This window comes from Scyliorhinus canicula, chromosome 6 (assembly GCF_902713615.1).
Source record: "Scyliorhinus canicula chromosome 6, sScyCan1.1, whole genome shotgun sequence".
Lineage (NCBI taxonomy): Eukaryota > Metazoa > Chordata > Chondrichthyes > Carcharhiniformes > Scyliorhinidae > Scyliorhinus > Scyliorhinus canicula.
In genome coordinates this window covers 34,126,364-34,152,771 of record NC_052151.1, presented here as the reverse complement: position 1 = coordinate 34,152,771, position 26,408 = coordinate 34,126,364, and the positions used below count along the sequence as shown (strand labels likewise).

Sequence of the window (26,408 nt, the reverse complement as noted above, 5' to 3'; positions counted from 1 at the left end):
TATTATTATTATTCCTTGAGCAGCTCCAGCTCGTACAGCCGCAGGGCATCCCCCAGGGCTGCCAGGGTGACTAGCAGGAAGGCCACCATTACTGGTTGAATTCCAATATCCATTGTCTGCAGAAGATGAAAGGCTGACATGTTAGCATGGTGCCCAACCCTCGTGCCCAACCAGGTTGGAGCTGCAGACTCTGCCCCCTTGTGATCTTCCCCCCCCCCTTCACCTCATTCCCGCAACCCTGGCCCCGTCGGTGGCCAGCACCATGGGGCCTCTGGCCCTGGAGTCCGTCCCTGATGCCAGGCGCACCGTCCGCTTGCACTGTCTTCACCAGAGGTTCGCTCCAAGGCCCATGTAGGGGCTACTGTGGGTATTGTCCTGGGTGGGTGAGGGGGCGGGTGTGTGGCAGAGGTTGGAGGATGGGGTCACCCATACAGCCAGTGTCACAGTGCAGAACCAGGGGCCAAGGTGAGCGGTCAGTCCTTGCGCAGTAAGATGGCTGTGATAACGGTGGTCCATGCCTGGGCACCGCCCCAGTCCCGTGGCGGGACACCCTGGCCCTGCTCCATAAATAAGACCATAAGACACATGAGCAGATTTAGGCCACTCGGCCCATCGAGTCTGCTCCGCCATTCAATCATGGCTGATATTTTCTCATCCCATTCTCCTGCCTGTTCCCCATAACCCCTGATCCCCTTATTAATCAAGAACCTATCTATCTCTGTCTTAAAGACACTCAGTGAATTGGCCTCCACAGCCTTCTGTGGCAAAGAGTTTCACAGATTCACCATCCTCTGGCTGAAAAAATTCCTCCTCATCTCTGTTTTCAAGGGTCGTCCCTTCAGTCTGAGATTGTGTCCTCTGGTTCTAGTTTTTCCCACAAGTGGAAACATCCTCTCCACGTCCACTCTATCCAGGCCTCACTGTATCCTGTAAGTTTCAATAAGATCCCCTCTCATCCTTCTAAACTCCAATGAGTACAGACGCAGAGTTCTCAACCGTTCCGCATACGACAAGTTCTTCATTCCAGGGATCATTCTTGTGAACCTCCTCTGGACCCTTTCTAAGGCCAGCACATCCTTCCTTAGATATGAGGCCCAAAACTGCTCACAATACTCCAAATGGGGTCTGACCAGAGCCTTATACAGTCTCAGAAGTACATCCCTGGCCTTGTATTCTAGCCCTCTTGACATGAATGCTAACATTGCATTTGCCGAATCATGAACAAGGACTCCCAAGTTCCTTTGTGGTTCTGCTTACCGAAGCATTTCCCCATTTAAAAAATAGTCTATGCCTAGATTCCTCCTTCCAAAGTGCATAACCTCACACCTTTCCACATTGTATTTTATTTGCCACTTCATTGCCCACTCTCCTAGCCTGTCCAAGTCCTTCTGCAGCCCCCTTGCTTCCTCAATACTACCTGTCCCTCTACAGATCTTTGTATCATCTGCTAACTTAGCAACAGTGCCTTCAGGACCTTCTTCCAGATCATTAATGTATATTGTAAAAAGTTGTGGTTCCAGCACAGACCCCTGAGGCACACCACTAGTCACCGGCTGCCATCCTGAAAAAGATCCCTTTATCCCCACTCTCTGCCTTCTGCCAATCAGCCAATCCTCTACCCATGCCAGGATCTTACCCTGAACACCATGAGCTCTGAACTTATTTAACAGTCTCCTATGCGGCACCTTGTCAAAGGCCTTCTGGAAATCTAAATAAATCATGTCCACTGGTTCTCCTTTGTCTAACTTGCTTGTTACCTCCTCAAAGAACTCTAACAGATTTGTCAGACACGATCTCCCTTTGACAAAGCCGTGCTGACTCAGTCCTATTTTACCATGCACTTCCAAGTTTTCGCGATCTCATCGTCAATAACGGACTCTAAAATCTTATCAATGACCGAAGTCAGGCTAACCGGCCTATAATTTCCCGTCTTCTTCCTCCCTCCCTTCTTAAACAGTGGTGTTACATTAGCCACCTTCCAGTTCTCTGGGACTCTTCCCGCCTCCAGTGATTCCTGAAAGATCACCATCAATGCCTCCACAATTTCCTCAGCTATCTCTTTTCGGTCCCTCGGGTGTAGTCCATCCGGTACAGGTGACTTATCCACCTTCAGACCTTTCAGTTTCCCTAGAACCTTCTCCTTAGTAATGGTCACTGCACTCACCTCTACCCCCTGGTTCTCCTGGAGCTCTGGCATCCCACTGGTGTCTTCCACCGTGAAGACTGATGCAAAGTAACTATTCAGCTCGTCTGCCATTTCTTTGTTTCCTATTATTACTTCTCCAGCCACTTTTTCTAGTGGTCCAATATCTATTTTTGCCTCTCTCTTACCTTTTATATATTGAAAAAATCTCTTCCTAGCTCCCTTTTTATTACTAGCTAGCTTGCACTCGTACTTCATCTTCTCCCCCCTTATTGCTTTTTTAGTTGTTCTCTGCTCGCTTTTAAAGGCTTCCCAATCCTCTGGTTTCCCACTAATCCTCACCATTTTGTATGCTTTTTCTTTAGCCTTTATGCTGTCCCTGACTTCCCTCGGCAACCACGGATGCCTTGTCCTCCTCCTTGGGATGAATTTCTGTTGTGCCTCCCTAATAACCCTCAAAAACTGTCCCTGTCTGTCCCTGTTGCTCAGAAGGGAAGGGGGGAAAGGAGTAGAACATTAGTAATTGGGGACTCAATAGTCAGGGGCACAGATAGATTTTGTGGGAGCGAGAGAGACTCACGTTTGGTATGTTGCCTCCCAGGTGCAAGGGTACGTGATGTCTCGGATTGTGTTTTCCGGGTCCTTAAGGGAGAGGGGGAACAGCCCCAAGTCGTAGTCCACATTGGCACTAACGACATAAGTAGGAAAGCGGACAAGGATGTCAGGCAGGCCTTTAGGGAGCTAGGATGGAAGCTCAGAGCGAGAACAAACAGAGTTGTTATCTCTGGGTTGTTGCCCGTGCCACGTGATAGTGAGATGAGGAATAGGGAGAGAGAGCAATTAAACACGTGGCTACAGAGATGGTGCAGGCGGGAGGGATTCAGATTTCTGGATAACTGGGGCTCTTTCTGGGGAAGGTGGGACCTCTATAAACAGGATGGTCTACATCTGAACCTGAGGGGCACCAATATCCTGGGGGGGAGATTTGTTAGTGCTCTTTGGGGGGGGTTTAAACTAATTCAGCAGGGGCATGGGAACCTGGATTGTAGTTTTGGGGTACGGGAGGTTGAGAGTATAGAGGTCAGGAGCACAGATTTGACTTCGCAGGAGGGTGCCAGTGTTCAGGTAGGTGGTTTGAAGTGTGTCTACTTCAATGCCAGGAGTATACGAAATAAGGTAGGGGAACTGGCAGTATGGGTTGGTACCTGGGACTTCGATGTTGTGGCCATTTCAGAGACATGGATAGAGCAGGGACAGGAATGGTTGTTGCAGGTTCCGGGGTTTAGGTGTTTTAGTAAGCTCAGAGAAGGGGGCAAAAGAGGGGGAGGTGTGGCGCTGCTAGTCAAGGACAGTATTACGGTGGCGGAAAGGATGCTAGATGGGGACTCTTCTTCCGAGGTAGTATGGGCTGAGGTTAGAAACAGGAAAGGAGAGGTCACCCTGTTGGGAGTTTTCTATAGGCCACCTAATAGTTCTAGGGATGTAGAGGAAAGGATGGCGAAGATGATTCTGGAAAAGAGCGAAAGTAACAGGGTAGTTGTTATGGGAGACTTTAACTTTCCAAATATTGACTGGAAAAGATATAGTTCGAGTACATTAGATGGGTCGTTCTTTGTACAATGTGTGCAGGAGGGTTTCCTGACACAATATGTTGACAGGCCAACAAGAGGCAAGGCCACATTGGATTTGGTTTTGGGTAATGAACCAGGCCAGGTGTTAGATCTGGAGGTAGGTGAGCACTTTGGAAACAGTGACCACAATTCGGTGACCTTTACGTTAGTGATGGAAAGGGATAAGTATACCCCGCAGGGCAAGAGTTATAGCTGGGGGAAGGGCAATTATGATGCCATTAGACATGACTTAGGATGTGTAGGTTGGAGAAGTAGGCTGCAAGGGTTGGGCACACTGGCTATGTGGAGCTTGTTCAAGGAACAGCTATTGCGTGTTCTTGATAAGTACGGACCAGTCAGGCAGGGAGGAAGGGGTAGAGCAAGGGAACCGTGGTTTACCAAAGAAGTGGAATCTCTTGTTAAGAGGAAGAAGGAGGCCTATGTGAAGATGAGGCGTGAAGTTTCAGTTGGGGCGCTTGATAGTTACAAGGAAGCGAGGAAGGATCTAAAGAGAGAGTTAAGACGAGCAAGGAGGGGACATGAGAAGTCTTTGGCAGGTAGGATCAAGGAAAACCCAAAAGCTTTCTATAGGTATGTCAGGAATAAAAGAATGACTAGGGTAAGAGTAGGGCCAGTCAAGGACAGTGGTGGGAAGTTGTGTGTGGAGGCTGAGGAGATAAGCGAGATACTAAATGAATACTTTTCGTCAGTATTCACTCAGGAAAAAGATAATGTTGTGGAGGAGAATGCTGAGACCCAGGCTATTAGAATAGATGGCATTGAGGTGCGTAGGGAAGAAGTGTTGGCAATTCTGGACAAGGTGAAAATAGATAAGTCCCCGGGGCCTGATGGGATTTATCCTAGGATTCTCTGGGAAGCCAGGAAGAGATTGCTGAGCCTTTGGCTTTGATTTTTATGTCATCATTGGCTACAGGAATAGTGCCAGAGGACTGGAGGATAGCAAATGTGGTCCCTTTGTTCAAGAAGGGGAGTAGAGATAACCCCGGTAACTATAGGCCGGTGAGCCTCACGTCTGTTGTGGGTAAAGTCTTGGAGAGGATTATAAGAGATACGATTTATAATCATCTAGATAGGAATAATATGATTAGGGATAGTCAGCATGGTTTTGTGAAGGGTAGGTCATGCCTCACAAACCTTATCGAGTTCTTTGAGAAGGTGACTGAACAGGTAGACGAGGGTAGAGCAGTTGATGTGGTGTATATGGATTTCAGTAAAGCGTTTGATAAGGTTCCCCACGGTCGGCTATTGCAGAAAATACGGAGGCTGGGGATTGAGGGTGATTTAGAGATGTGGATCAGAAATTGGCTAGTTGAAAGAAGTCAGAGGGTGGTGGTTGATGGGAAATGTTCAGAATGGAGTTCAGTTACGAGTGGCGTACCACAAGGATCTGTTCTGGGGCCGTTGCTGTTTGTCATTTTTATAAATGACCTAGAGGAGGGCACAGAAGGTTGGGTGAGTAAATTTGCAGATGACACTAAAGTCGGTGGAGTTGTAGACAGTGTGGAAGGATGTTGCAGGTTACAGAGGGACATAGATAAGCTGCAGAGCTGGGCTGAGAAGTGGCAAATGGAGTTTAATGTAGAGAAGTGTGAGGTGATTCACTTTGGAAAGAATAACAGGAATGCAGAATATTTGGCTAATGGTAAAATTCTTAGCAGTGTGGATGAGCAGGGGGATCTCGGTGTCCATGTACATAGATCCCGGAAAGTTGCCACCCAGGTTGATAGGGTTGTGAAGAAGGCCTATGGTGTGTTGGCCTTTATTGGTAGAGGGATTGAGTTCTGGAGCCATGAGGTCATGTTGCAGCTGTACAAAACTCAGGTACGGCCGCATTTGGAGTATTGCGTACAGTTCTGGTCGCCTCATTATAGGAAGGACGTGGAAGCTTTGGAACGGGTGCAGAGGAGATTTACCAGGATGTTGCCTGGTATGGAGGGAAGAGCTTATGAGGAAAGGCTGATGGACTTGAGGTTGTTTTCGTTAGAGAGAAGAAGGTTAAGAGGTGACTTAATAGAGGCATACAAAATGATCAGAGGGTTAGATAGGGTGGACAGTGAGAGCCTTCTCCCGAGGATGGAGGTGGCTAGCACGAGGGGACATAGCCTTAAGTTGAGGGGTAATAGATATAGGACAGACGTCAGAGGTAGGTTTTTTACGCAAAGAGTGGTAAGGCCGTGGAATGCCCTACCTGCAACAGTAGTGAACTCGCCAACATTGAGGGCATTTAAAAGTTTATTGGATAAGCATATGGATGATAATGGCATAGTGTAGATTAGATGGCCTTTAGTTTTTGACTTCCCATGTCGGTGCAACATCGTGGGCCGAAGGGCCTGTACTGCGCTGTATCGTTCTATGTTCTATAACTCCTGCCATTGCTGTTCCATTGTCTTCCCTGCTAGGCTCCTTCTCCAATCAACTCTGGCCAGCTCCTCCCTCATGTCATGTAGTTACCCTTATTTAATTGTAATACCGTTACATCTGATTGCAGCTTCTCCCTCTCAAACTGCAGGGTAAATTCTATCATATTGTGGTCACTGCTCCTTAAGGGTTCCTTCACCTTAAGTTCCCTAATCAAGTCTGCCGCATTACACATCACCAAATCCAGAATTGCCTGTTACCTAGTAGGCTCTGTCACAAACTGCTCCAAAAAAGCATCTCTTAGACATTCCACAAATTCCATTTCTTGTGACCCACTATCAACCTGATTTTCCCAGTCCACCTGCATATTGAAGTCCCCCATGATTATTGTAATATTGCCTGTTTTACATGCCTTTTCTATCTCCTGATTTATTTTCTGCCCCACATCCTGACTACTGCTAGGGGGCCTGTACATAACTCCCATCAGGGTCTTTTTACCTTTGCGATTCCACAACCTACCCAGAGACTCTATGCCTTCTGGTCCTATATCTCACCTTGCTATCGATTTAACTTCATTCCTAACTAACAATGCAACCCCGCCCTCTTTGCCCATCTGCCTGTCCTTTCAATAGGACATATATCCTTGGATATTTAGATCCCAGCCGTGATCCCCTTGCTGCCACATCCCTGTGATGCCCACAACATCGTACCGGCCAATTTCAATGTACGCAACAAGCTAATTTACCTTGTTCTGTGTATTGCGCGCATTTAGGTACAACACCCTTCCCCGTCACCCCACTCAATCTCCGGGCCTGGCAGGCCCCCCGCCCCACCTCAGCCAGCCCGGCCAGTGTCCGGTCCAGCAGTCCACGGTCGCGTCTCCCTGTGTCCTACCTCCACACTCTTACACATGAGCCATGATGTTGGTTTCACGATTTTTAAAAGCACAAGTGAACTGCATCCATCGGGAACTCAGCCCATCGGAGGAGGAGAATCGCGGAGGCCCCGGAGAATACCGGGTCGGGCCCGCTAATGATATCCAAACGGTGTTTACTGTACGTGTGTTCTGGTACGCACTGACCCGTTGTCGAGGTGACGATCAGGGCCTGCCACGATTTTGGCATCGGAACCGATTCTCCACCGAATCGCGTTTCACGATTTTGGCGTTGACCAACAGAGAATCCTATCCCGGATATTTTACTAAGAATCATTGGTTAATTCACTTGTATTGTGATTCCGGGTCAAGAATTGACTGTGCACCAGTCCAGGGAGTCATAACAATTGTGTGGCTGTTACAGAGGAGGAGGTTACAGAGATAGGAAAGGGCGAGGGATTTGAAAGTGAGAATGAGTCTTTTAAAATCAAGGTTTTGTTTAACCAGAAGCCAACATAGGTCAGTGAATATAGGGGTGATGGCTGAAGAGAACGTAGTGTGAGTTAGAGCATGCGAAGCACAAATTCTCTCCTCCTAGGGAGTAGTGAAGGCTGGATCATTGAATATATTCAAGGCTGAATTCGGGAGATTTATGATTGACAGAGAGTCAAGGGTTATGGGAGGGTGGGGGGGGGGGGGGGGGGGGGGGGGGAAGACAAAAAAGTGGAGTTGAAGCCACAACTGGATCTGCTGTGATCTTATTGAATAGCGGGGTAGACTCAAAGGGCCGAATGGTCTACTTCTGCTCCTAGTTCATGTGACTTTATGAATTCTTACTTCAAAAATAAAATTGTAACTAATATTAACTCACAGACAAATTCTCATCTGCAGTTGCAGAGAAATATTGCTTTTACTGGGAAGGGTGGAAGTTAGAGGAAGGGCAAGTCAAGGAGTTCGGATTCCGATTTAGATAGTGACCTTTGAGACATGCTATTTGACAGCATCAGAGTTAAATACAGTTAGAAACAGTGGTAATTATTTCCCTGAGGAAGATACTACAAAACAGCCAGTCACTGTAAACTGATAAAAGCCATGGCGAAAATAAATTACATTTGGAATGCAAAGAAGAGCTTGTCAATAGAAAGTATATTAAGCCCACAAGGTGCAAAGGGCTTCCAAAGATCCGAGGTATAAAACTTCTTTGTGATGTATGGGAGCATATTTGAGTTTTATAATCTGCAGGCATTAAGAAATTACTGGCCTGGAGCATTTTTGAAAAAAATTGTAAAATCCTTTCCCATGTTATAAAAGGAAAATACTGCTGCAGATGCTGGAAATTTGAAACAGAGTGAGGAAAGTCTGGAAATATTCTACTGGCCAGGCAGAATCTCTCTCTGCAGATCCGCCCTGACCTGCTGAGTAGAATCAGAAAATGGGTACAGCACAGGAGGCCATTCAGCCCGTCACCTTCATGCTGGCTTTCTGCTTACTGGTCCAGAATCTTCTGTTTTTATTGGTTAACAAATTGGCTTATCTCTCCCGTGGAATATTTGAATTTGTATGGAATCTTTGAATTTAACAGATAAATTTCCTCTATAATGCTAAACACTCTCAGAGGGCCTGCAGGGACACAGTCTAATTGAGAGTAGACAAACGTATTGAAGTGAGAACTCACTGTTCAGCTGAGAATGGTCTTTTGAACAACAGGGTAGAGCCTGAAGAGCTTACATGTCACTATCGGTATTATTTAAATTATTTATTTAAATTGGAAAGACCCAAAATCTCCATACGCTTCAGCCAGATCCCTCCCTGACCAGAATCCCACATTCACCACCAGTAAATATGATTGTAAATGACCTGCAACTTAAATGACGCAGTTGGGCTGTGCCGTATCTTCCTCTTCCTGGAAAGGGAATCGAGAAGAGGAGAAAATAATCTTTCAATTAGAACAAGGCCATTTAGGATTGATATCAGGAAGCTGCTGTTTTACACAAAGAGCAGGGAAAATGTAGAACTCATTCCCCAAAAATGCTGCAAATGCCAGATCCATTTATTTTTTATTCATTCAAGAGATCCGGGTTTCGCTGGCTCGGCTAGCATTTATTGTCCATCCCTAATTTCCCTTCAAAAGGTGGTCAGCTGCCTTCTTGAACCGCTGGAAGTTTTGAGCACTCAGATTGATTGATCAATATATTAAAAGATATGGGAGCAAAGACAACTGCCTGTTCTTACATTCCCTGCCTGTAATCTATGGTTCATTACATGTCGAATGCTCAATGCCCTGTAACCACCACCAGAAATGTCACCTTCCAAATTACACCATCAGCAACTCTCACCAAGGGAAGACATATGCTAGAGAAGACAGGCAGAACAGAAAAAAAGGAGAAAAGTAAAAGGAGACAACAGAGAGAGAGAGAGAGGGAGACGGAAGAAGGTGACAGAAAAGATAGCATGTCCGAGGCAGGTAAAGAGAATTCTCCGACTTACCGTGACCAAAATCATGGGATTTCAGTAGCATGAACTATATACAGATTATCATATAACGAGACACAATTATAGAACGAGCAACATCGATTTAACTGACACAGCAGGTGGATAATGTAGTGAAGTTTAGATTAAGGTGAAGCCACTTTTACAAAATATGGCCCATCAGTGTATGTATGAACTCTCACCCCTCAAAATATGCTCCAATCAAGAGTTTGAATGTGGGACTAGGTGGAATGCCCACATCTCTTGGGCGCGATTCTCCGCTGCCCACGACGGGTCGGAGAATAGCGGGAGGGCCTTCCCGCCAATTTTCACGCCCTCCCGCTATTTCCCCCCCCCCCCCCCCCCCACGGCCGCCCCACGACACGAATCGCTGCTCGCCGTTTTTTACGGCGAACAGCGATTCTCCCCAGGCCGATGGGCCGAGTTCCCAGGCCTTTGCGGCAGTTTTCTCGAACGCAATCACACCTGCTCTCACCGTTCGTGAAAACGGCCGCAAAGTGCCGTCCTGGACAACCATGGCACCGATTGGCACGGCCGCACCACAGCCGTGCCAAGGGTGGCATGGGCCTGCGATCGGTGGGCACCGATCGCGGGCAGCGGGTCCGATACCCGCGTACTATTTGTTCTTCCGCCGCCCCGCAGGATCAGTCCGCGGGGCGGCTGAGGGGCATGACGGCCCGCGCATGCGCGGGTTTGATGCGTCTGCATTATGACGTCATCCGCGCATGCGCGGGTGACGTCATCGTGCACGTCAGCCGGCGTGTCGCTTGGCGAGCGGACTTAGCGACGGTCGCTAAGCCCGCGATGCCGTGCTTCACGGGGCCCCGCTGTTAGCCCCGCCCGGGGGGGAGAATCGGGTCCTGGGAGGGGGCGCGGAGGCTGCCGTGAAACACGGCCAGTTTCACGGCAGCCTTAACGACTCGCCGCATTTGCGGAGAATCGCGCCCCGTATTTACTGAAATTCGTTTGATCTTCTATTTCAGATTTCCAGCATTTATAATTTTTCTTTGATTTTGTTTAAGGCACTGACTTTCCAGCAACTATCACCGCAGGATCCTCTGCTTATGATTGAATAAATTTAACAAAAGCAAAATATTGCGGGCAGATGCTGGAAATCTGAAAAAGAAACAGAAAATGCTGGATTAACGTTTCAGGTTGATGAATCTATGGACCCACGGAAAAATGTTGAGGAGATATTTATAACTTAGAAGCCAAATTCAGGGAACATTTATACAGCGAATTGAACTACTCTACCCTTAATTACCAGAAATGTGAAGAATTGCAAACAACTGCCTTCTTGACTGAGAGTTTAGAATAGATACTTGCCTTGTAAAAATTAATTGGCATCCAAAAGATATTCAAAGTATTAAAAATATTCAAAGAACGATGAAAGCTTTTTTACCTGGAACTGAGGTTCCCAGTGCAACAAACACTACTGCAGTAACAGAGTCCTTCAGTCCAATGGTACAGCCAAAATGGGAAGCCAAGTCACCAATAACAGCAGTTAGCGCGCCGATCATCAAAATGGATACTACAAAGCAGGCCCAGCCATTCCAGTACTCCGTAGGCGGTACAATTGCAAAGAGAACTTTCCAGAAGACAGTCAGAAAGTGCATCACATAATCAAAGCACGAAGGCAGTTTCTCCTCAGCACATTCATCATCGTCATCATCTTCTCCTGAAATAAAATGTCAGAGGATTTTTTAAATTGAAAATAAATTGTTTAATGCCTCTGTTGAAGTTTTTAATGTAAGAACATCATGTGCACATAATAAGCATCAGTACATCACCAGACACAGAGCATCGTTTCACGAATTTTAAGTCTTCAATATAAAACGTTTTGAAAAGGTACAAAGTGACACACTGATTATTCTTTGTCTTTTGTGCGATTTCTCTTTTCAAGTACAGTAGAAGCGTATGCATCATACAGAACATCCTAAAACATCATGGGCGGGATACTCCATCCTGCCACACTCTTTCTGGTGCGGCACTCGCCTGCCGGCTGCGGGATTCTACGTGCTGGCGAAACGGAGGATCCCACCGACCGAGAATTCAGCCCCATAAATGTTGTTACGACCAGGTGAGGCAGGTGAAATCACTCCCTTATTATCCCACTTCTCATTTGACTGTAACAGGTTTTTTTTTTAAATATTTAAGTGAAGTTCTGCTTTTCCAATTCTCTAAGTGTCCTACAAATTGCATGCCAAGATTGCAGAAAACACACCATCCAAATGGTCACATATATTCATCTGGGCCCAGGCACACTCAAGTACCTATGGCAAAGTAACAATATAGGCTTATAAGGATTTTACAGTTCATAATAAGAAGAAATATACAGTTAGGTTTTCCATGATTGGTTTTTGTGACAGGCCCCACGAGGACCACGGGGGATCACGAGTAGATCTCCCCGTGCGGCTCGTGGAGTGCGAGTTTCCCTTCTAGCAGGTGGAGGCCCACCCAGTTGGGACTCGTTAATTGAGCCCTTTAAATGCCAGCCCCAACCTGGACCTAATGCTGGTAGTCCCGGGTTGGGACTCTATTTCTGAGCACGGCTTTATGTTTGTATTGTCAATAAAATAAGTTAGCCTTTCTGCTCGTGTTTCCTGGATTATCACACTGGCAACGAGGATCTAGAAAAAGACTCTGGACGGCCTTTCCATAGACAAACAATTCCGGTAAGAAAATGATGAAGAGAATCTGAAAATGCCACTATTTGGTAAAATCGAGTCATATGATGCGGGAGTAGAAGATTGGCTCCAGTATACTGAAAGATACGCCTTTCTGGCAAACGGCATAGAAGGCTAAGACCGACAGAAGGTGATTCTCCTGTCCATTTGTGGAGTCCTAATGTTCGCATCATTAAAATCCTGAACTACCCGGCAGCCCCAGACATGAAGAATTGATAGACCCAGTGGCGAACCACTATGACGCTAAACCATCTGTGATACTGCAAAGTTATAGATTTATTTAGAAATTGTTTTACATTTTAAGCACACAGCAATACAAAATCAAACCAACACAAAACCCTAAGCCACTCCACCCCCCGACACTCTAACCAAGCCCTACCTCCGCCCCCCTCCCCCCGTCCCCCAGCAGCTGACGGTAACCCGATCCTTGAAATGCAGTGTAAACAAACCCCATCTCTTACGGAACCCCTCACTCACCCTCCTCAGACCAAATTGCATCTTTTCCAAGTGCAAGAACTCTATTAGATCCCACAGCCACACCGAGGCACAGGGTGGAGAAGCTGACCTCCATCCCAACAGGACCAGCCTGCGAGCAATCAATGAGGTGAAGGCTAAAACACCTGCCCCTGCTCCCGTTTGCAACTCCGGCAAGTCCGATACCCCGAATATGGACCCAACGGACTGGGCTGTAAATCCACATGCAAGGTCACCGACATGATGCTGAAGAACGATTTCCAAAATTTCTCCAACTTCGGGCAGGACCAGAACATATGTACGTGAATGGCTGGGCCCCTCTCACACCGCTCACAACTATCCTCCCCTCATCCTCAACTGGCTCATCCTCGACTTCGTCTGATGCGCCCTATGCACTACCTCCAGTAGTATCTCCCCAGCCTTGCACACGAGGCTGAGGCATTCATCTTCTGCAACACTTCACACCACAGCCCCTCCTCCATCGCCATCCCCAACTCCTCCTCCCACTCCGTAAAGTTATAGATTCAACACAGCCGGAAGAATCCCTGGAAAATATGTAACAGAGTTCCTTTTTTAACAATTTAGAGTACCCAATTATTTTTATTTTCAATTAAGGGGCAATTTAGCATGGCTAATTCACCTAACCTGCATATCTTTGGGTTGTGGGGGTGAAACCCATGCAGACATGGAGAGAATGTGCAAACTCCACACGGACAGTGACCCAGGGCCGGGATTCAAACCCGGGTCCTCAGCGCCGTAGACAGTAATGCTAACCACTGCGCCACGCGCTGTCCCTGTAACGGAATTCCTGACAAGACTTTGGAAATTGGTGGAACACTGTATGGACCGTCCATCCCAGAGATTCTTCGGGAACGACGAGCATGTGGGATATATAATGTCGTAACCCAGAGGAAACTGCTGGCGGAATCTACCCAGAGCCATAGAATTGGCACTGTCTCGCGAAAATACTGAAAATGGGGCCCTGAATCCCAGGGTTCCATGGATTACAGCGACCTCAGCTCATACAGGTGAACCAGTTTCCTCATGGACAGTACTCACATGACCCACCCGCCACCAAGTCAACAATCAGGCACAATGTATAAGGAGAGGGATGGACGGCCGTGAGACACCAGAAACAGATGGGAAACCTTCCTGGAAGACTACGGGTTGCTATCACAGAGCTGTTGCACCTGTGGTCATATGGCACACCCAAGGCAAAGCTGCCAGAATCTGCATAATGTGCATCGCCCAGGCTAGAAGACAATGCCACTTCAGGCCAGGGCTTTATAAATCAACCAGCCCGAACAGGAAGAGCTGATGCAATTGAATTGCAACACTGCCCCCAAAGTAGCCCCAACCCAGATCAACCCAGGTCAATGGTCATTCCCTGGACATGGAAGGGGACACAGGAGCCACCATCCCCATTATCGGGCAACACATCTTCAGGCGACTCTGAGTGGGCATTTTCCCCCTGGGCCTGAGAGATACCAGGGCTAGGTTCACCCCTCAGGCAGGGGAACCACTGTGCATCGTAGGAACCACCGTGCCCCGGTCACACATGGGCAGCAGATGGTCTGACTCCTCTTAATAATAGTCCAAGGACAGGGCATACGTTAGCACAGTGGTTATCACAGCTTGAGAGTCCCAGGTTCGATTCCCGGCTTGGGTCACTGTCTGTGTGGAGTTTGCACGTTTTCCCCGTGTGTGCGTGGGTTTCCTCCGGGTGCTCCGGTTTCCTCCCAGCCCAAAGATGTGCTGATTAGGTGGACTGGCCATGATAAATTGCCCTTAAGTGTCCAAAAAAGGTTAAGTAGGGTTACTGGGATGGTGTGGCGGCGTGGGTTTAAGTAGGATGCTCTTTCCAAAGGCCGGTGCAGACTCGATGGGCTGAATGGCCTCCTTCTGCACTGTAAATTCTATGATTCTATGAGGATCCATCTTTCTGAGAAGGGATTGGCTGCACAAAATCCACCTGGATCGGCAACAAGTTTTTGAGATGGACACCAGAAGCTTATACAAAGTCATAGGGAAGTATTCTGAGCTATTTCAGGAAGGCCTCGGAAAAACGTATGTCGACCTGGAGGCCCTGCTCCAGAACTTCAGGGCACAGCCATCCTCGACACCCTATTCATCAAATAGAGGCTGCATTGAAGTGAGGGGAGAACATAAGCATCATATGCACAATACAATTCACAGAATGAGCTGTGCCAGTGGTCCCAGTATCGAAGCCTAACAAGTTGGTCTGCCTTTGTGATGACTATAAAATGATCATCAACAGAGCCCCCGCCTAGACCGGTCATGCCATACATCGGGGACCTATGCACAAAACTGGATGGAGGCCACATATTCACAAAACTAGATATGAGCCATGAATACATTCAGCTGGTGTTTTATGTGGCATCTAGAAAATACGTCACTATTAATACCCACAAAGGATTATCCGAATATACTGGTCTACCTTTGGAGTATTATCGGCATGTAATATTTTCCAGAGAGTGATGGAAAACGTTCTTCAAGGATTGTCCAGAGTGGCAAAATACCTGGATGACATATTAATCTCAGGAGCCACCGAGAAGAAACACCTGGAAAATTTGGAGGAAGCCTTACGGCGATTCTCCCGACGCAGACATCTGCCTTAAAAGAGAAAAATGTGTGTTTCAGGCAAGAAAGATAAAGTGCCTTGGGTACCTTTGGTTAGAAAATTAGAAATGTTTGACATTGCAGAGTCCTTGGCAGCAGGGATTAGAAGTTGGCTAAGAGATAGGAAACAGAGAGTAGATATAGATGGGCATTTCTCAGGCTGGAGATGAAATAAAAATGGTGTTTCACAGGGCTCGGTGTTGGGACCCTTACTTTTTCTGATTTACATAAACGATTTAGAGATGGGTGTTGAGGGCAAAATGCCTAAATTTGCAGATGATGCTAAATTAGGGAGAATATTGAATTGTGAGGTTGATGCTGAGCGACTTGTCAACAGGGCAGACAGCTATCAGATGAACTTAATAATAATCTTTATTATTGTCACAAGTAGGCTTACATTAACACTGCAATGAAGTTACTGTGAAAATCCCCCAGTCGCCACATTCCGGCACCAGTTCGGGTGCACTGAGGTAGAATTCAGAATGTCCAATTCACCCAACAGCACGTCTTCCGGGACTTGTGGGGGGAAACCGGAGCACCTGGAGGAAACCCACGCAGACACGGTGAGAACGTGCAGACTCCGCACAGACAGTGACCCAAGCTGGGAATCGAACCTGGGACCCTGGAGCTGTGAAGCAACAGTGCTAACCACTTGTGCTACCGTGTATAGAAATGTGAGGTAATGCATTTTGAGAGAAAAACATTGGGTGACAATACAGGCTCAATGGTACAACTTTGAGGGGAGACCAGGAGCAGAGGAACCTCGGGGTTCAAGTTCATAATTCTCTGAAGATGGCCAGGCACGTTGAACAGTTGTTCAGAAGGCTTATAGGATCCGAGGGTTTATAAATAGAGGCATAGAGTATAAAAGCAGGGAAGTGAAGCTGCACCTCGACAAATCATTGGTCAGGCCACATTTGGAATATTGTGTTCAGTTCTGGGCACCTTATTTAAGGAATGATCTAAAAGCTCTTGAGAGAGTGCAGAGGAGATTTAATAATAATCTTTATTGTCACAAGTAGGCTTACATTAACACTGCAATGAAGTTACTGTGAAAAGCCCCCAGTCGCCCGTTCCGACGCCTGTTCGGTACATGGAGGGAGAATTCAGAATGTCCAAATTACCTAACAGGCACGTCTTTCAGGACTTGTGGGAGGAAACCGGAGCACCCGGAGGAAACCCATGCAGACACGGGGAAAACGTGCAGACTCCGCACAGACAGTGACCCATGCCGGGAATCGAACCTGGGACCCTGTCGCTGTGAAGCCATAGTGTTATGATACCAGGAATGAGGAATATTACATACAAGAAAACATTGGAGAAATTGGGCTTGTTCTCCTTAGAGCAAAGAAGATCAAGATACGACCTGACTGAGGTGTTCAAAATTCTAAACAATGTTGACAGGGTAAAGAAGGACATTCTGTTTCCACTAGTTGGTAAGTCAGTGACTAGTGGGCACAATTTCAAGATGGTCAGCATGAGAGCTCGGAGTGAGATGAGGACAAACTTATTTTACTCAGAGAGCTGTTGGGGTTTGGAATGTGCTGCCTGGGAGAGTGGTGGAGGCTGAATACATAGGAGGTTTCAAAAGAGAGCTTGATATATATTTGAAAGTTAGAGGGCTACTAAGATTAGGCTGGGGATTGAGACTAGCTAGGTAGCTTTATCGGGAGCAAGTGCAGACATGATGCGCCGAATGGCCTCCTTCTGTGCTGTAAAGTTCCATGATTCCATAAACACATCCATGCACCATCTTATCATCTATCCTCATATGGCCTAGCCAAACGGGTGGTCCAAACATTTAAGGCCCACGAAGGGACTCGTTGGTTGAGCCCTTTCATTGCCGGTCCTAACCTGGAGCCAATGGTGGTATTCTGGGTTGTGATGCTATTTCTGTACACCACGATAGCAGCTGTACTTTTGTATTTTAAATAAACTGCTTTAGTCTTCCTGCTCGTGTCTCCTGGACTATCAGTCTTGATGCACCGATTGAACGTTGTAAGCATTCAACCTAGCTGTTCTCCTGAATGCAGTCGGACAGAGCAGATGTCCACATGTTAAAAGATCTTGGGCTGGATTCTCCGGCCGCCAACGGCAAAATCGCGTTCGGCGAACAGCTGGAGAATCACAGTTCCCAACCAAATTGGGGGTAAGCCGCACCAAGTATCAATGGCCTCAGGACATTGCCTGAGGCCCCCCTCTCCCAGCAGGCCGCGTTCCCGACGGCGTGGGTCGCGTGTGGTCTCACCCGTCAGGAACTCGGCGTGGCGGCTGCGGACTCAGTCCAGCACTGCCACAGTCGGTGGAGGGCTGATCCGGAGCCGGGGGGGAGGGACATTATTTGTGGCTGGGGGCACTGTGGTGGGGTGGTCCGGGGCGCACAAGCCGGCTGAAGGGGGGGCGGGAGCTATTTCGCAGGCCGAGCCCACGAGTGGCGGCCGCCTTGTTGCACGGCGCAGCCGCAGCAGGCCGCCGCCGTGCGCATGCGCGGCCACGGACCCGGCAATTCCCGGGGCATATCGGCAGATAGAGCCAGGTGCTCTATGCTGCTGTCCTGCTAGCCCCCAGCAAAATGGGGAATCGGTGATTTTGTGAGGGCCACGAAGAATCCAGCACGAGTCTTCAGGATACAAAGAAATAACATTTATTTACAATAACATATATAGACACAACAGCAGCAACTTCCCTTGCAGCTAACTCCTCTCCCTGCTGGTTCCAAACTGGTCAGCTTTATTTATGCAGGGAGTCTGCTAATGATTCCTCCGCCTCCCTCATTGGGGAAGCTCATACTCCCACAGGATTGTGGGATTGTCATTAGTCCCCAGCCAATGGTAAGCAGGTAGGTTATAACACCCCTCCCCCACAAAGTCCAAAGAATCCACCGAAGACCCTGGCGAAGGAGGGCGTCAGACTCGTTTTGCCGCAGGCCGGACCCCATTTGCACGAGGCGCTGGATCGGGCGGCGTGTAACGAGATGGAGACCGGCGCTTCCGTGATGAACGGTGCAATGGTTGTCCATCCACGGCCCGTGGGCCTGAGGATTCCCCCTCTGAGGTGTCTTGTGTCTCCATCTCGGAGTCAGAGTCTGCTGCCTCCGTCATCTCGGCGTCTTTATCTCCACGCGGTTCTGTCACGAGAGGAAGATCGTGAGGAATACTTTCCATTGTGTCTGGTCTCTGTGGCTGTAGAAATGAGCTCCTGGGGCGGGGAATCTTAAGTGATAGTCTTCTGGACCGAACATGGTCTACATGTTAGCGCTGGAGACGACCCTGGGCTTGCACCTGGTAAGAGATAGGGCCCGTTTGGCGAAAGATTACGCCAGGGACCCACTGGCCACATCCAGCAAAATTCCGAACGAACACTGGGTCACCGGGAGTAAACTGCCGAATCGGCCGATGCCGAGAAAAACCATGTCCCTGTCATTCTTGTGTGCGGCGTACTGTTGCGCCAATGTCCGGTAAAACCATGCTACGGCGGGTGCGAAGTCTCCGGCCCATTAGGAGTTCTGCGGGAACTACCCCTGTCACCGCATGGGGGGTGGTCCTATATGAAAGCAAAAAACGAGCCAGTCTCGTGTCCATCGACTCGGGAGACTGCTTCTTGAGGCCTCGTTTGAATGTCTGCACTGCGCGCTCCGCCAACCCATTTGAAGCTGGGTGGTAAGGGGCACTGCGGATGTGGCGTGTGCCATTCATCTTCATGAACCTCGCAAACTCCTCACTTGTGAACGGAGTGCCGTTGTCCGTGACCAGCACCTCGGGGCGGCCATATGTACTGAAAGACAAACGCATCTTCTCGATTGTTGCGCAGGACGTTGTGCCTCCCATCTTATGCACCTCTAGCCATTTAGACTGGGCGTTGATTAATAGCAGGAATATGGATCCTTGAAAAGGGCCGGCGAAATCCGCATGCAAACGCGTCAAAGACCGCCCTGGCCATTCCCAGTGATGTAGGGGCGCGGCTGGCGGAAGCTTCTGATGCTCCTGGCAAATGGAGCAGTTTTGGGCCACCTTCTCAATGTCGGTGTCGCGGCCTGGCCACCAGACATAACTCCGGGCCAACATTTTCATTATGGTCACACCTGGATGCCCATTGTGCAAGTCTCTCAGTATCAGCCCCTGTCCTTTTTCCGGGACAATCACATGCGTCCCCCACAAAAGGATGCCGTCTTCCACGCTGAATTCGGACAGCTTGGAGGAAAATGCCCGCAACTCGCCTGGGAGCTGTCTATGCTGCCCACCATACAGGACTATGTGCCGAACCTTTGACAGGACTGGTTCCGTCTGGGTCCACTCACGGATCTGTGATGCCGTGACAGGCAAGGTGTCCATAAAATTTAGGGTCGCAACCACCTCACCGGTCGTGGGGGTCGACATGGGGCCGGTCGATAAAGGCAATCAGCTCAGAGCGTCGGCATTCCCTATCTGGGTTCCTGGTTTGTGCTCCAGAGAATACTTGTATGCAGCGAGCAACAAAGCCCAGCGCTGGATTCGTGCGGAAGCAATGGGCGGTATTGGCTTACCCTCTCTGAAACGTCCCAGCAGAGGCTTATGATCAGTCACGATAGTGAAGTGGCGGCCATATACGTACTGGTGGAAACGTTTCACCGCAAAGACCACTGCCAGGCCCTCCTTCTCGACCTGCGCGTACTTTTTTTCCGCTGCAGTCAGTGTGCGGGAGGCGAAAGCTATCGGCCGCTCGGCCCCGTTCTCCATCTTGTGGGACAGGACAGCCCCAATACCATACGGGGATGCATCACATGTGACAAGCAAAGGCTTTCCAATATCATAGTGGGTTAGTAACCCAGACAACGACAATTGTTGTTTTACCCGCCGGAAAGCGGTGTCTTGCGGCTGACCCCAAACCCAGGTGTGATTCTTCTTTAGCAGAAGGTGCAACGGGGCCAGCGTAGTTGCCAGATTGGGGAGGAACTTTCCGTAATAATTTACGAGGCCGAGGAACGAACGAAAATGCGAAGTGTCAGTCGGGGCGGGGGCCTGTTGAATCGCGCGCACCTTATCTGCGACGGGGTGCAAACCTTCGCGGTCCACCCGATAACCCAGGTAGACTACTACCTTCGCCTGAAAAACGCACTTTGTGCGACGTAAACGAACTCCAGCCTCCGAAAAACATCGAAGGACAGCCTCCAGATTTTCCAGATGTTCCTGCTCAGACGTCCCTGTGATCAAAACGTCATCCAAGTAGACAGCAACACACGGTAAACCTCTCAAAATGCCCTCCATAAAACGTTGAAAAATAGCGCAGGCAGAGGATACTCCAAAGGGCAAACATGTATATTCATACAGGCCCCGGTGTGTATTAATCGTTACATATGGCCGGGAGGCAGGGTCCAGCTCCAACTGCAGGTAGGCGTGACTCATATCTAATTTTGTGAACGAGGGTCCGCCTGCAAGCTTCGCATAGAAGTCCTCTATGCGAGGCATTGAGTATCGGTCGAGTCGGGAAGCTGTATTCACTGTAAGTTTATAGTCGCTGAACAAGCAAACTGTGGCATCTGGCTTCATTACAGGTACAATTGGTGCTGCCCAGTCAGCGAAACGGACGGGCTTGATGATACACAAAGTCTCCAAATGCATGAGCTCCGCTTCTACCTTCTCGAGCAAGGCATAAGGCACCGGGCGCACCCGGAAATAGTGTGGTGTGGCTCCTGGTTTGACTTGGATACGGGCTACAGCCCCTTTTATTTTCCCCAAACCGGGCTGGAATACATCTGGGTATCGTCCTAGCACCTCAGTCAACCCTCCAGAAACTGTTTGGATGATGTGCTGCCACTGCAGCCGCAAATGGCGCAACCAGTCCCGACCCAACAGGCTGGGCCCATGGCCGCGCACCACGATAAGTGGGAAACGCCCTTCCTGGCATCCATAAACAACAGGGGTCATCGTAGTTCCAGCAATGTCCAATGGTTCCCCTGTATAGGTGGCCAACCTGGCCTGTGTGTCGGTTAATGAAAGGATCTGTATACCCTGCTTGATGCGGTCGAATGTCTTCTGGGCGATCACGGAGACCGCTGCGTCAGTGTCCATCTCCATCTCAAGCGGGTGACCATTGACCCGTACTGTCACTTTAATGGGGGCCACACGGGGAGCTGCCACACAATGCAGCTGCAGGCAGTCATCCTCCGTCTTCACGTCCTTGGGAGTAGTCGCCGCAGGTTCATCCAAATGAAAGGTACGGCCCCTGGGCTGGCCCCAGTTTCAGTCGGAACGATGGCGCCTCTGGCGCCCCCAAGACCGGCGTCCGCGACGGGGTCAGCGCCTAAAGTCTGACACGGACATGGCTCCTCATCCATTGGTTCTGGAGAGGGCTCCCTTCGGGGAGGAATGTCCGACGGCCACTGGCGTCGATCCGGACGTCGCCTTGCCCAAGGTACCGCAGGGGTGCAGGAGGGATGCTTTCGGATGGAAGGGGTTGCGCCCCAAGGCATACACCTCCATTCCCTGTAGCTCCTGCACTCCTCGTTCTGCGCTCTCCCGGGACAATACTATTTGAATGGCCTGCTGAAAAGTAAATGTTGGCTCGGCTAACAACTTTCTCTGGGTGGCCGCATTGTTAATATCGCAAACCAAACGGTCGCGTAACATTTCTGACAAGGTCTCACCATAGTCACAGTACTCCACAATCCTGCGTAGCCTGGATAGAAAGTCGGCAAGGGATTCTCCTGGGGTCCTCTCAGCGGTATTAAACCGGTAATGTTGGACTATCGTGGATGGGGTTGGGTTAAAATGTTGCCCCACTAAGTTCACAAGTTCATCAAACGTTTTGGTGTCCGGCGCAGCTGGGTACGTAAGGCTCCTAATCTCCCAAAACGTATGCGGGCCGCAGGCGGAGAGCAATATGACCACCTGGTACTTGTTTTCGGTGATGTTGTTTGCCCGGAAATAGTAACGCATCCGTTGTGCGTACTGGTTCCAGCTTTCCATCGCAGCATCAAAAACATCCAAACGTCCGTAGAGAGGCATGGTGTGATAGAAAACAACTTCCAACCTGTATCCAACAAAAATCCAGAGAGGTGGCTTCAGCAGTGTAGACAGCTATTCAGTTTAACCCTTGTCGCCTGTTTTGTGAGGGCCACAAAGTATCCAGCACGAGTCTTCAGGATACAAAGAAATAACATTTATTTACAATAACATATATATACAACAGCAGCAACTTCCCTTGCAGCTAACTCCTCTCTCCCTGCTGGTTCCAAACTGGCCAGCTTTATTTATGCAGGGAGTCTGCTAATGATTTCTCTGCCCCCTCATTGGGGAAGCTCATACTCCCACAGGATTGTGGGATTGTCATTAGTCCCCAGCCGATGGTAAGCAGGCAGGTTATAACAGGTGACCATTTTGCAGCAGTTGTTCTGGTGTAAAACGCTACCGTTCCACGCCGGCGTGGGGACACAGCCCCAGAATCGGTGAATCCAGTATCTTTTTTGCAATCGATTTCTTCCAAGGATGGTCACTTTACAAACCGGGCACATTACTTCCAGGAAGAGAGGGAGAAAGGGGCACAATGCCCCAAAGGCCTATTTTAGTACAGCATTGTCCTTTTCATTTCTTTCTCTCTCCTGCATGAGAGGTGTTCCCTTGAAATACTTTGCTTGTTGTATATTCCAGAGGGACCTAATTAGTTCAGGTCTGTTCCAGTTATCGTTTGAGAACAGATAATTGAATTTTGATGTCTCATCTCAGCAACATTTGCAAAGTCTCAGTGTGGCGTGAATAGTCAGGAGATATGGACGGGGTGGGGGGGGGGGGGGGGGGGGGGGGGTGGGTGGGGGGGGCGGAGGGTCTTTCACACTCTCCAGCGAGTTAAGTGTCTGTCTTCATTCCAAATTTGAGGAACGCAAAACTGTATTTTGTAGCAGCTGAGCCTTCAAATAAAAACACAATTGTCTGCAGAGGATTCCAGCTTAAAATCCAGCCCGTGCAAGTATCCCCTCCCTCAATCTCTCCCTCAATGTCAACAAAACAGAAGAGATTGTCATTGACTTCAGGAAGCGTAGTGGAGAACATGCCCCGATCTACATCAATGGGAAAAAAGTAGAAGGGGTCGGGATCTTCAAGATTTTAGGTGTGCAGATCACAACAGCCTGTCCTGGTCCCCCCCATGCCGACGCTATAGTTAGGAAAGCCCACCAACGACTCTACTTTCTCAGACTAAGGAAATTTGGCATGTCAGCTACGACTCACACCAATTTTTACAAATGCACTATTGAAAGCATTCTTTCTGGTTGTATCACAGCTTGGTATGGTTCCTGCTCTGCCCAAGACCGCAGGAAACTACAAAAGGTCGTGAATGTAGCCCAGTCCATCACACAAACCAGCCTCCCATCCATTGACTCTATCTATAATTCCTGCTGCCTCGGAAAGGCAGCCAGCATAATTAAGGATCCCACACGCCCCGGACATACTCTCTTCCATCTTCTTCCGTCAGGAAAAAGATACCAAAGTTTGAGGTCACGTACCAACCGATTCAAGAACAGCTTCTTCCTGCTGCCATCAGACTTTTGAATCGACCAACCACGTATTAAGTTGATCTTTTCTGTCTACACCCTAGTTATGACTGTAACATTATATTCTGTAGTCTCTCCTTCCTTCCCTATGTACGGTATGCATTGGCTGTATAGCAGCAAGAGATAATACTTTTCACTGTATACTAATACGTGACAATAATAAATCAAATCAAATATCAGAAATCATTATTTTCAAAACGCATATAATTGTGACAATATGTACTTTAGAATCTAACACATTACCATAAATTATTCCAAATTTCTTCAGACCACAGTACAAGCATAGATCATTAACATGCAACGGTTCTTGATAGGTTTTCAGTGCATTAAAAAAAAAATTACCCTTTTCCAAGAGACACAGATTGTGTACATAGGGACTGGTGATAGGGTTTATTCAATGGAGAGCAAAAATTCTCTCACATTCAATACTTTCAGCATGGGTGTAATGGTGCCTTAATGGGGTCAACTATGTACAGGCCCTCCTTCTAGATACTTCAGATATTCCACTGGGTTTTCTTAGCCAATCCGTACTTATCCAAAATAGTGAAACAGTACAATGTGGCAGTATGAGAATTGTCGGGATTTTCCTGTCCTGCCAACAGCGACCTCCTTCCCACCACAGGCTCCCTGGCAGTGGAGGATCGAAATGAGGGACCCTGTTGACAGCTGCAGGGTGGCCGGCTGCTTCCGCAAGGGGTGGGGTTGTAAACTCCTGCCCCCAAGGCAAGACATTAGAGCGATTAAGTGCTGTTTGGCTGCACTCCCCTAAGAATTAACTCTGCAAAATTTCAGACCCTGTGAATACATGTGAATTCGACTACATATTCTACATTTATTGTAGCCCTCACTCCTATTCTTAGCCAGATCATGGGCAGGATTCTCCTCGAACCGGCGGGGCAGTCCACTCCGGCGCCGAGGAGTGGCGTGAACCACTCCGGCGTCGGGCCAGCCCGAAGGTGCAGAATCCTCTGCACCTTCAGGGGCTAGGTCAGCGCCGGAATGGTATGCGCCGCGCTGGCTGGCACGGAAGGGGCTTGGTGCCACGCCAACCAGCGCCGAAGGGCCTTCGCCGGCCGGCACGAGTTGGCGCATGCGCGGAAGCACCAGCGTGTGCTGGCGTCATCCCAGAGCATGTGCAGGGGGGTTCATTTCCGCGCCGGCCATCGCGGACTGTTACAGCGGCTGGCGCGGAGGAATAGAGTGCCCCCCACGGCATAGGCCCACCAATGGATCGGTGGGCCTCAATCGCGGGCCAGGCCACCATGGGTGCACCCCCCGGGGCCAGATACCCCCGCGTCCCCGAGGCCGCCCCCAGAGCCAGGTCCTGCCATAACATAGGCTGGCGGGACTGACCGAAAACGGGCAGCCACTCGGCCCATCGCGGGCCGGAGAATCGCCGGGGGGCCGCTGTTAGCGGCCGCCGATCGGCGCAGCGCGCTTCCCGCCCCTGCCAAATCCCCGCCGCCGGAGAATTCGGCAGCCGGCGGGGGCGGGATTCACGCCGCCGCCCCCCACCCGCCGATTTTCCGACCTGGTGGGGTCGGAGAATCTCGCCCATTAATCCAGTTTCATTTGAATATTTTGACACAAACAGGACTAATCTGGAAGTTGTTACATATTTCTGCAAAATCAGAGGAATTTCATTGGAGTTTGTTAATTTTATACTCATGTCTTCTAATTTTGTGCTGACAGCCAATATTAAAGAGAATGCGCTCCTTACAATTAATTGTTAGCAAAGGTGAGGGAATTTGAAATCATAACCTATAGAATGAATGGAAAGACCTAGGAGGAGTGTAATTCTCCACCACCTGGCACTTGTAGAGGAGTTCCCCATTGGCAGAGAATCTCGTGTCAGACAAAAAACGGTATCGCCGCCCGGCACCAATCCCATTCCGATACTACGGTCTCCCGCTAACGGCAGCATCGAGGTACGTGCCTGCTCCAGTGGGAGAATGCAAATGGATCATTTGAACCCATTTGCACCCCATTAATGGCTGGACACAGTGGGCGCGATTCTCCGAAATGGAGACAGAGTGTTCGCGCCGTCGTGAATGCCATCGCGTTTCATGATGGCGCGAAACGGGCACGGGCATTACCGATTCTGGCCCCCACAGGGGGCCAGCATGGAACTGGAGTGGTTCACACCGCTCCAGCCTCCCTTCCCGGCGCCAAACGGGTGCCACGCCAACCCGCGCATGTGTAGTTGGGCCGCGCCAACCCGCGAATGCGCGGGGGACTTCCTCAGCGCGCTGGCCCCGACACAACATGGCGTGGGGGATCACGGGCCGGCCATGTAATAAAATAAGGCTGGGGGTGGAGAGGCCGTCCCGCCGATCGGTGGGCCCCGATCGCTGGCCAGACCCCATCGGAGACCCGTGAACCTATGGCAGAGTTCCCTACGGCTGAGAGCAGGTGAGAATGGTGCCGACGGGACTCTGCCTTTTCCACGCGGCCGCTCAGCCCATCAAGGCCGGAGAATCGGTAGTAAATGGCACCGATTCTCCGCTCCTTGGAGAATGGCCTGCCGGCGGCGGACAGGCGCCACGGGAAACAAATGGCACGAACTGCAATTCTCCCATACGGCGTG

At 49.3% G+C, this 26,408-nt stretch overlaps 1 protein-coding gene across 7 annotated transcripts in view; it reads right to left on the bottom strand.

Annotated features, from left to right (window-relative positions):
• The window catches only part of slc8a1b (solute carrier family 8 member 1b), a 356,896-nt gene that overhangs the window by 25,441 nt on the left and 305,047 nt on the right, over positions 1-26,408 (bottom strand). For all 7 annotated transcript variants that reach the window (XM_038799133.1, XM_038799137.1, XM_038799134.1 and 4 more), the window contains one exon: positions 10,899-11,174. In XM_038799133.1, the coding sequence (XP_038655061.1) occupies positions 10,899-11,174 (276 nt within the window). The remainder of the gene's footprint in view (positions 1-10,898; positions 11,175-26,408) is intronic.